This window comes from Pongo pygmaeus, chromosome 11, assembly GCF_028885625.2.
Source record: "Pongo pygmaeus isolate AG05252 chromosome 11, NHGRI_mPonPyg2-v2.0_pri, whole genome shotgun sequence".
Lineage (NCBI taxonomy): Eukaryota > Metazoa > Chordata > Mammalia > Primates > Hominidae > Pongo > Pongo pygmaeus.
In genome coordinates this window covers 72,528,682-72,540,704 of record NC_072384.2, presented here as the reverse complement: position 1 = coordinate 72,540,704, position 12,023 = coordinate 72,528,682, and the positions used below count along the sequence as shown (strand labels likewise).

Here is a 12,023-nt window from a genome sequence, read left to right as displayed (position 1 = left end):
GATCATGAGGTCAGGAGATCAAGACCATCCTGGCTAACATCGTGAAACCCCATCTCTACTAAAAATACAAAAAATTAGCCAGGTGTGGTGGCGGGCACCTGTAGTCCCAGCTACTCAGGAGGCTGAAGCAGGAGAATGGTGTGAACCCAGGAGGCGGAGCTTGCAGTGAGCCGAGATCATGCCACTGTACTCCAGCCTGGGCAACAGAGTGAGACTCTGTCTCAAAACAAAAACAAAAACAAAAACAAAACAGTTAAACATGGTGATTAACAAAATGATGAGAAGCTGGGAAGGAGAATTTTTTTTTTCTACAAATAATCTGTTTGGACACTGAAACAATAGTCCAAATGTTTTTATTTCAGTCCATAGGCATATTATTGTTGTTTTGAAACATAAGGGGAATATAATATTGCCCAGCATGTAGTTAAAGAAGCTGAAGGATAAAAGAAATCATCATAATACAACTTGTCTCCTACAAAATAAACATTTTCAATTAACACCACTTTAAGGCTCTTAAGCTTCTTTTTATCTTTCTAGCACTTCAACTTTGCTCATGAATGTCTTTCATTTCATTTGCTGTACTTTGACTGATGGCATTGGAGAGCTTTCCTAATAACACATGGTGATGATACATCTACTCTATTTGCTAATAGAGAATTAAAGTGTGGTTCTCTGTTTGCCATAGAATCTGACCTACAATAGCCTAGACAAATACAAATAAACATATACTACTACTAGTATTAGGGAGACGGCCTGGCCAGTTCCCCAGATCTTTCAGAACAACATGCTAACAGTTCATTGTATCTGACAAGCTCATTGTTCTGCAAACTTTAAATTCCTATTTTGTCACAAAGTGAGCTAGATGATGACAGCTGTTAGGCCCTCTGCTTAGAGCCCTGTGCCTGTTGTTCCACTGCAGGGGGATCTCGCCTAAAGGTCACTGGGTGCCCAAGAGTGACCGCTTCCTTTTGAAGCCTAGAACATTTCAGCCCTCCCAGGGCTTGGACATTCTGTGTGAGCTCCCCACATCACTGATAGTCTCTTGATGAGGAAGGACAAGGTTTCTGTCTTCTTTATTTGGCAAATGATTTGTGTATTATTTGTTGTAAGATGGATAATTTGGGACACCCATGTCCAAAATGGTGGCAAGATCAGTTTGTTGCTTTAGAATCTTTATGAGCCTGATTTTCTAGAGCTTGACTCAACATACAAAGATATTTTTTAAAAGTTTTTAAAATATCAATGGCAAGGTTCACTGAAGAAGGGGCAGCCATAAAAGGCAAAAGGACAGGTAATTTATTAAAGGGTAGGACATTTTTCAGAGGTGAAGAGTAGCTAGAAAATGATAGAAGACTTGAGAAAATACTAACCACATTAATGGTCCCAATGTTTACTGAGCCTACCTATTCTACTTATCTGTGCTTTCTCCACAGATTATCTCATTCAATATTCATAATTTCCTTTTAAGATAACATCCACATTTTAAAGAAGAGATGAGTACGTTTAGACAAATCAAGTAGCTTGGGCAAGACCACACAGCTAGGAACTGAAATCCTTTGCCAGACCAAACAAAGTAAATTCTGGTGTAACATTTGAGTTGACATTGCTAGGTCTTAAATCCAAGTCTGGCCAGGTGTGGTGGCTCATGCCTGTAATCCCAGCACTTTGGGAGGCCCAGGCTGATGGATCACTTGAGGTCAGAAGTTCGAGCCCAGCCTGGCCAACATGGTGAAACCTCATCTCTACTAAAAATAAAAAATTGGCTGGGTGTGGTGGCGCATGCCTGTAATCCCAGCTATTCGGCAGGCTGAGGCAGGAGAATCACTTGAATCCGGGAGGCAGAGGTTGCAGTGAGCTGAGATTGCACCACTGCACTCCAGCCTGGGTGGCAGAGTGAGATTCCATCACAAAAAAACAAAAACCAAAATCAACCCCCGCCCCCCAAGTTTGTAGTCCTATAGCAGTGGGCTAGAATTCCCAACCAGTCCTTTTAAAACCAATACTATGAAAAGATGAAGAGCTAAAGAAAGCCAGAGCCTGATATCTGAGAACGGATACGGAAATAATCTAAATTGAATTCAGAGAGTATATCTTCCCACAGACATGGGACTGAAAGCAGAGAAAGGCAAGGATGACAATCCTGTAACATTGCCACTTGGATACAGCAATCAAAGGACACAATTATAAGGTGACACATCTGAAAGCCAACAAAGCACTGCTCTCAATCAATCACTGCATACTCCTATCGTTAACCCTTCCATGTTGTTGTCTAAATTTAGATATTAGTTAACAGGATGAATACTATTATTATTTGCATGCAAAGGTATGCCACTAAACCATGACCACTCTTGGAACGCTTGCTATTTCTTGGTGAAATCTTTGTCCTAAACCTTCTACTCTTTTACAGAAAGAATACAGTTTTGCAGAAACAATTATAGCAATTAATCATTTTCAGTTTCCAAAGAGAAATGTTAACACTAGTGCACTTGTATATAATTAGACAAATTCATCAACTGGCCCTGAATTTCATAGTTTGTATTCCTGCTAAGGAAAACAACTAGTTTTCTATATGCTATTAGGCTAATGATTTGTTTGACTGCCATGTATGCATCATCGGAAAAAGAAAACACTTAGCAATTGTAGCATTTGCCCCTAGAATAACCTTTCTTCAGACTGGTTAAAATCAGGGACATGTGACGACCATGTCAGAGCAATCAACCTTCTCCCCTTTCTATTTCAAAGTGACTTGCCAAAGATGCCAGAATGAGATTAGAAAAATATTTATTGCTCTGTTGAATGTGGGTCAAGAGCTCTCTTTGTTGGTAGGGTTACCATGATTATTTTTTACCTTATAACAATTTTTAGAAGATAGGCAGAGAGAGTAGCTACTCACGTTCTCCTTGTCAGGAATCCCTAAAGGAGGAAAAAGAGACAGAGAGAGGCCATGAATTGTATAATCAACTGGTAAAGTGGAATTGAAATTTTGCTGAACCAAACCAAGTAAAATTTCAGTGTTTTCAATTTGCATTTCCGTCAAAACTTACATAATGCTGCTTAGAAATATAAAAACTTACATAATGCTGCTTAAATAAATCAATGAATCAGGAGCAGGGCCATGTGCCCAGACACCAAAACCCAGGCTTATTTTGCTTCTACCATATAGTTTACTTTCACAGAGGTAAATACCCATCACTGATTCATTCTCACCATGAAAACAACTAATTCCACTGACTTAGGCACCAGAACACTTGGAATTTTGGAAAGGCACATCAACTCCTAAGTTTCACATGCTGTGATTTTACTTTGCAAACCACTCCACTCGGCTCTAGTGATTTGAAGCTGGGGCAAGTAGCACATGAAAGACATTGGAAAACAACTTCCATTGTGAGCAAAGCAAATTCCTGCTATCTCCAAGCCAAGTCTGAGCACGGCAGAAGCTGTTTCCAGGGTTATCTCAGTGTTCTGAGCTGGAAGGCTAATGACTCGTCCATTTGCTCATTTGTCATTGATTTACAAACATTTCATGAGTATCTACTACAGGCAGTCCTATTCCTTTTTACCTCCTTCAGGCTTCTCCCCTGGTAAGGGTGGCCACACTGGGAGGTTCACTGCCCCAGCAGAGCTTAATGTCTCCAGTAAAGCAGGCACAAGTGAACTTATATAGAGGAGACAGAAGCATAGGTCCTTTTTACATGTGGCTTGCACCTATCTTCAAACTAGTGGAGCAGTATGAGGTGGTTTGCAACAAAAAAATACAATAATCCAAATTCTGAGTAAACAGGACATTTTGTTTTTACACAAGGAGCTACACAGGATTTATAGTATCAGCATTAAAAGAACTGAGTGCTGGCTGGATGCAGTGGCTCACACCTGTAGTCCCAGAACTTTGAGAGGCTGAAGCAGGTGGATCCCTTGAGCCCAGGAGCTCGAGAGCAGCCTGGCCAACATGGTGAAGCCCGTCTCTACAAAAAATTAGCTGGGCATGGTGGTGCATGCCTGTAGCTACTTGGGAGGACCACCTGAACCAGGTTGGTTAAGGCTATAGTGAGCAATGATCATGTCACTGCACTCCAGCCTGGGTGACAGAGTGAGACCCTGACTAAAAAAAAAACAAAACAAAGACAAAAACGAAAAAGCAAAAAACCTGAGTGCTCATCCTAGTAGGCAGTAGTACAGAATGCAGGAGGGGTGAGGATGAAAGAGACTTTGGAAACATTCCCTAATTGAAGCTTTGATCCACACCTGGGACCGCACAAGACATAAAAACGCAGTCAGGAAACAGGCAGAGAAGAGCTATTCTCTGAAACAGAGAGTATTAACAGGCTCGCTATCACTTCCTAGGTCTGTCAGAAAGAGGAAGGATGGCCTCAGGTCAGCACTCTGAAGCTCATCCCGAATCATCCATTCATCCATCCACCCACTCATCATCCATCTGAAAGAACTAGGGTTGATTGTATGAGGTTATGGGATATAACAGAAGCTTACTTTCTAGCAGGTTCAATAAGATAAATACACAGTTGCACAAATCACCATATATGAGTAGCTGGAAATTAGGGTATCTGTGGAGAAATGACACCGAAAAGGTGATTTGAAGCCACGCAGGAACTTGACAGTTGGGCTAAGACATTAATAGTCTTGGAGTTTCACCTTCCATGGTAGGCAACGGATGATCATTGAAAGGTTTCAAGCAGCAGAGTGATATGATCAGGAGAAAGGAGGGAAGGAGACTGTCCAACATTAAAAGATGTTTAAGACATAATACCAGATGAAATAGCATGGCCCTTGACTGAAGTCCAGTTTGAGCAATCAGCAATAAAGACATTCGGTTGGGAATATTTGAATATGGATTGGGTGGTGGATGTTATTAAGGAAAATCACGCCAGCTATTAGGTGTGATTGTGGTGCTCTGGTTACACATGAAAAAGTCCTTATTTTCAAAAATGCCTGGTGACGTATTTGGAATGACATGTATATGTGATTGTGATTAGAAGAAAAGAATGTGGCAAAAATAATATTAAAATGCATATTAATTTACTACTAAGAAATATGTTGAAGTATTAAAATATTGACATCAGTTAAATGAAAGTGATGAAAATAAGGGTGTTAACTGCACCATTCTCTCCACTTTCTGTATGTTTGAAATTTTTCATAATAAAAAGTAAAAAATGTCTTGGGGAAATCAGGCCTAGACTAGACCGAGGGTGAGATAGTGAAGTTTTAGAGCCAGTTGAGTCATCTCTGCCCTAAAATCCACAGAGATGAGGCCCAAGGCCTGGTGGCTACAGAGGGAACTGGAAGGAAGACTGTGAACATGCAAAGGAAGGGGGCCGGGCCCGGGCAAGCAGGGGTGATGGCGAGAGAAAGGAGGAGTCCAAAATGGCTGAGGTTTGGAGCCCAGCACAAGAGGAGAACAACGGAATTGTCAGAAACCGGCCTCTCCAGAGGAGGGGCTGGTTTTGCGGGAATCAGAATGTGTTCCCTTATCAATATTTTGAGCTTGAGGGGCCAGCAGGACATCCAGGTAGAAAAAGAACCTGAGGTCACCTGGAAACTTAGGCTGCCCCTGGAAGGATCAAACAGAGGTGTTGGTTTGGGAAGTGTTTGTATCCGTTGCAGGAAAGGATGCCATGGAAGAGGGGAGAGTGAGTATGGAGAAGGAAAGAGAAAAGAAGCCATGGCTAAACTCTTCAGTAAGGTAGGGAAGAAGTACCTATGGAAGAGACCAAAATGTGAGTGGCCAGAGAGAGAGGAGGAAGCCAGGATAACACAGTGGCGCCCCGGGAGCCAAGGCGGAATGGAGTGGGGACGTGGGCAACGGGAACGATCGGCTCTGGTTACTGGTTGGTCACTGGTAACTTTAGAGTGGTTTATTCAAGAAGTATGGGGCAAAAGCCAGACTTTGAGGGGTTGAAGAGTGACTGGAGGTGAGGAAATAGCCAATGCCATTTGGGAGCTTTTTACGTGCCTGGCACCCTTTGAAACACTTAACATACTTTGATTTACTTGATCTTCACAAAAACCCTCCGAGGAAGCCGAGGCACAGAGAGACTACGTGCCTTGACAGATGTCAGCTAGGAGACAGCACTGCTGGGATTGCAACTCAGGTGCTTTAATTAGCCAGCCATCCCTGGCTCAGCCAGGAGAGAAAGAAAGCAAGAACAAGAGAGGAAAGGAAGGATGAACCTGTCCCTCCCACCCCCCTCCTCTGCAGGAAAGCAGAAGGCAAATGGGGAGACAGGGCAGAGGCTGCATAGAAATAGTGAAATGAGGGGAGGAGAATGAGGATGTTCACTCAGGATCGCGGTCAAGCAGGGAGAGAGATCTCTTGCAGTGAGTGACCAGTCAGCAAGGGAGGGTGGGAATTCTAGGATCCAGGAAGAGGATCTGAAGGGTGGCTGGCTGTGGCTCTGAAGATGCAGGGACTACATGCTGCATCACTGGGTCTGCTGGCTGAAGCATTATAGCTCCAAAGACTCCAGGACCTGGAATCTTGTTATATGTGTACACACAAGAGCTTCATAAGGAGACTCATAGATGCAATGGTAACGAACACTAACCATATTTCCGACACGCATGAACAGATCAAAAGACTCAGGGGACATACGGGTTTCTTTGAGTCTCGTGGGGATGCACTAGAGAAGAATACCACAGAGAAAAACTTCCTTTCTTTGCTGACCAGCCAGAGACTGGTCTCTCATAAAAGGCCTGGATGTTTTAAATTAAAAATATATAATATGTACAACACACAGTTTTGATATACATATACCTAGTGAAATGACTACTACAGTTAAGCAAATTAACCTATCTGTCACCTTCCATAGTCACTTTGTGTGTGTGTCTGTGTGTGTGTGTGTGTGTGTGTGTGGTAAGAGCATCTAAAGTTCACAAAGGCCTGGAATCGGAAGAGGCCATGATTTAGAAGATTAAATAAATGACTCACCCCACTTCTCCTCTTCATCAATAGAGTAAAAAAAAAAAAAAAAGCAAGAGGTGGGCCTCTCAGGTATCCAGATGGGACTGAAACAAATACAGTTCGTGCATCCCTTCTTTAAAAGGGCACAGAAAGAACACTGGATTTCACTATAAGATGAAGATATTTTGGGAAAGTATTCTATGCATGCCGAAGTTCCAGCTGGCACCAGAGCATACCTCTCTCTATCAGCTAAGACCACAGACTAATACTATATTAACCATTTCTTTAAAAATATCTCCAGTGTGAGCTGGCAGGTTTGTTTATCCACAAAAGAGTCTGGAGACTTACTCTGACAAGCTGGTGTAGGACATATTTTTTGTCACATGAAAACACATACCACACGACAAATTTTTAGATACAAAATGTTCACATTTTCCACTTACTGTCATTGTTAGAGCCCGTTTCCATAACACCATAAGGAGGAGCCAGAAGTCCTGCCATATACTGTCGATATTTCTGAAAGACAAGATTGTAAACTCAACACACAGATATTTACTTGCTTTGAGCATTCATTTATTTACATGTTAAAAAGCAGAAATGCTGGGTGTCAGGAAGCATCTGAGCCTTGTATTTATAGAGCCATGAAACGTGTTCTCCGGGGTCTCTGGTCTGAAATAAAGATGTTGTGTTCTAAACAGGTCTTCCTGAATAAGACTGAATGTGCCCGGGGGCAGGGGTTCTATCTCCGCCAGTTCATTTATATATTTGTGGCTGCCTGAATTGTGTGGGATATTTAGCACCCCCTGCACCCCTCCCCAACCCCACAAACACAAGCTCAGCTTTTTGTAGAGGGAAAAGGCACTCGAGCTTTATAGATGCAGATACAAATAAATGTGCTGCCTATTTAATAGGTGAATGGCACTGAATCAGCTTCTTTCAAAGCAAAAAGAAACACATCTTGAGAAAAATGTCTTTTTTGAAAGAAGCTGATTCGCTTCCATTTACCTACTTCCTTTTACATCGTACACCTGCCTGTTTATGTGACCTCCAAAGAACTTTTGGTGTGTGTCAAATAAAATAGTTTAGATTAATTTAGAACTATTTGGATTCCCCTGAATTGTATCTGCCTGACTTTTGGTCCAAGCTTGCTCTAAAACCTGGCACTTAGCATAAGGTATTAGCCCCAGGAGTCTGTGCTGTTTAGGAGGGATAAGGCTTGGTGAGAATAAAGCCATCTAGAGCATCCAACTAGAGAGGAGTGACATTTATAAAGAATGGAAAATGAATATTAGCCACTCTCTCTTCTCAGGTCATAAATACAATCTCCTCCCCTTTCAGAATGGAAGCTGGGCAATTTTATTTATTGCATGGTGTCATGTATATTTATGGTTTATAATTACGATGACACATACATGTTAAATAGCATCAAAAGAATCAACACTCCATAGTGTGCTTGTGGGTTGCACAAACGTCAGCAGAAAAGACTTCATCTGTAGCAATGGGCAGCTGGCAGCATGCAGTATTGGGGCAACCATCTGGCCCATTTGGTAGATTTGAATGGCGTTTGTAATGTGACATTGATGCTTTCTCAAAAGAGCCTTCTTCTACTCAAGATGTAACTAGCTTTTTAAAAATTCTTTTTTTCTTCTCATTCTGAGGCAACTATACCAACACCTGCATGCAAACATTAAAACCATGATTTCCTCAGCCTCTGAGCTATGTGATCACTCAGACATACCCACAAGACCAATATATCACCCTGCATTCCTGATATTTCCTTAGATAATTTCCTAATTCTGATTCTCTTCTTTCTTATGAGACACCATCTACTCTTCTTCATGAGACAGCATTCACTAAGCAGCACATTTCTGGGCTTCATATTATTCTGGACTGTAAACAAAACAGGTCCAGAGAGAGCAGATGAGGACTGGTTATGTTGTAAGGTTTTGTGACTCCTGATTACCATTATCAACTCCCTAACAGGCTCCTAAAAGAAATACTGCCTGTTAAATTGAAGGGGCCATTTCACTTTGCTTAGAAATATTGTCTTGGATGTGATGGGTGTTCTTTGTCTCAGGCACCTTAATGTCAATCCCCATGAGCTCCACGGAAGCACCTTCCTGATCCCTGAATGAATGGGACTTCATCTTCCTTCAAGCCCCATAGCACCTGGTCTGTTGCTGTCTTGTGGAGCACATCATCAGGGTCGCTGCTAGTGGGAACAGAAACTAGAGCAGCCCTGTGGGCAGGAGTGTGTGGGCTGGATTTCAGGACTTGTGCATATTGAGCATCTACTATGTACAGTGTCTCAGGATGGGCTTACAGCACAGAACAAGTAAACAAGGTCCTGTGCACTTGTGAAATGTCCATTTTCTTCAACACAGGGAACTATGTCTTGCACATAATACAAACTTAGTACTTATCTGTTGACTAAATTTTTCTAGAAAATTTCAACAGATATAGAAATAGAATACCACATACTCCACATTCAACTTCAGTAATTATTAACTCACGACCAATACTATTTCATCTACACATTTATCCACTTACCCCTTCTAGAATTATTTTGAAGCAAATCTCAGATATCTTTTTTTGTTTTTTTTGAGACAGGATCTCACTCTGTTGCCCAGGCTGGAGTGCAGTTGAGCAATCTCAGCTCACTGCAACCTCTGCCTCCCCAGTTCAAGCAATTCTCCAGCCTCAGCCTCCAGAGTAGCTGGGACAGGACCACAGACACACACCACCACGCCTGGCTAATTTTTTTTTTGGAGAAACAGGGTTTCATCATGTTGTCTAGGCTGGTGTCGAACTTCTGAGCTCAAAGCAATCTACTCGCCTCGGCCTCCCAAAGTGCTGGGATTACAGGCTTGAGCCACCATGTCCGGCCAGATATCATATCATTTAATCCATAATTATTTCAGCAGGAATTTCTAAAAGATAAAGACTCCTTTTTCCCCAAATAAAACCACAATACCATTATCACAGCTAAAAAATGTAATATATCCGTAATATCCAGTTGACGGGTCAAACTTTCTAATTGTTTCATTCATGTCATTGCTGAATTGAATTTAAAAATAATTCATTTAATAAGACAACATGGGTTCCAGCATAATAGCTTTTAGTATAGTGAAGATTACCAAATTAGGGTTGAAATATTTATACTTGTAAATTAAAAGTCAGTCCCTAAAATTGATGGGGCACTTTTTAATAAACATTCACTAAACCTGGGAGATTCATTCTTATGTAGCACCCTGCAGAATGCGCTATATTAATTAGGATAAAAACAGCTAGCTAGAATAAAACCTGTATCAGAAAATTGGGATTTCTAAATTATTTACATATAGCTTGATCTTTGGGCAGCATTTCATCTTCCAAGCACAAACTTAAAAAGCAGTTCATAAAAGAAAATACCATATGAAAAGATGCAGAACCTCACTCATAACAGAAAGGCACATAAAAACTACAGTGCAATATAATTTTTTACCTGTCAGAATTGGCAAAGTTCCAAAAAGTTTGCTAATAGAATATTGGTGAGAATGAAGCAAACAGGTTATCTCATATATTGCTTATAGGAGTGTAAAATGATACAACCTCAGAGGCAGGCAATTTGGAAATATCTATGTAATTCTTTTTCTTTTTATTTCTTCCTCTTTTCTTTCTTTCTTTCTTTCTTTCTTTCTTTCTATTTCTTTCTTTCTCTCTTTCTCTTTTCTTCCTCTCTCCTTTCCTCCCTCCCTCCCTCCCTTCCTCCCTCCCTCTCTTCCTCCATATTCAGTGGCCAGCGACTAGATCTATCAAATTTTAAAATGCATATTTCCGGCAGGGCGTGGTGGCTCAGGCCTGTAATCCCAGTTACTTGGGAGGCTGAGGCGGGAGAATCGCTTGAACCAGAAGGCGGAAGTTGCAGTGAGCCGAGATCGTGCCATTGCACTCCAGCCTGGGCAACTGAGTGAAACTCTGTCTCAAAAAAAAAAAAAAAATGAATATTTCCTTTGACTGAGCTAGGAACCTCCCTCAGAGGGCAGATGTAGAGTCTCCTGAAATACCTGAATACATACGCAAACACATGTGCTTGTATGTAATACTAAACCAAACAACAACAAAACAGGAAATTACTCAAATGTCCATTAGTAGAGGACACTGGGTTACTTTCTGAGATGATGATGGGTTATTTCTTGATAAATAGATGCTGTTGGAATAGTATGAAGCCATGACAAAGAATGAAGCGGCACTACTTATATACAGATATGGAATGATCTATTGCTTTTAAATTTAAAAAGCAAACTACAGCATGGTGTATATACCATTTTGTGGAAATAAAAGATGTTTGTGTGTGTGAATATACATAAAGATCTGTAAATGTGCAGACTATCTACAAGAAAGTAGTAACAAGGATTGTCTCTAGAAAAGAGATCTGGGTGGCTGAGGGTCAAGCAGGAGAGAGACTTAGTTTTCACTATTCACTCTTTAGAACTTTTGACTTTTATTCCATGGGACTCCAGAACGGTTAATGTTCTTCTCTATTTTACATGTATTATTAAACTCTCTAATAGATTTCAAATGAAATGGAAGAAAGGATTCTACCAGTAAGACATCAAGCAAACAAACAAAACAAAAAACCATACAAACAATCAAAACAAAAAAAAATTTTAAAGGAAGGAGTTAGAGAAAATAAGCGCTTGTATATGAGTGCTCTGGTCAACTCTCCCAGCTGACTCCAGCCTTGGAGTCATTCCAACCCAGGAGCCAACACATGAGTGAAGAAGCCTCCAGATAATTCTAGCTCCCAGCTAGCCAAGTTACCTCCAGCCACTCAAGTCACTTTTGTCATTCAAGTATTCCCAGATGAGGTCCAGACAAGTTATTCCCCACAGCATCCTGTTCAAATTCCTGACCCACAGAAATCTGTGAGCATAATAAAGTGATGGTTGGCAAATGCTGTTAAGTTTGGTATGGTTTGTTACACAGCAATAGATAACTGAAGCAGAATTTGATACTTGAAAGTGAGATGGTGGTACAACAAAACCTAAGATGTGTGGCATGAATTTTGGGAGGAAGCCTGATGGGGCTGGTGGAGATCTGATGACAGTTTAAAGAAGAGTGAGGGCTG

General features: G+C 41.2%; 1 protein-coding gene across 3 annotated transcripts in view; it reads right to left on the bottom strand.

Moving 5' to 3' along the window:
- The window catches only part of RAPGEF4 (Rap guanine nucleotide exchange factor 4), a 316,916-nt gene that overhangs the window by 126,970 nt on the left and 177,923 nt on the right, over positions 1 to 12,023 (bottom strand). For all 3 annotated transcript variants that reach the window (XM_054477049.2, XM_054477050.2, XM_054477052.2), the window contains 2 exons: positions 7,357 to 7,429; positions 2,894 to 2,913 (listed from right to left, as the gene is read on the bottom strand). In XM_054477049.2, the coding sequence (XP_054333024.1) occupies positions 2,894 to 2,913; positions 7,357 to 7,429 (93 nt within the window). The remainder of the gene's footprint in view (positions 1 to 2,893; positions 2,914 to 7,356; positions 7,430 to 12,023) is intronic.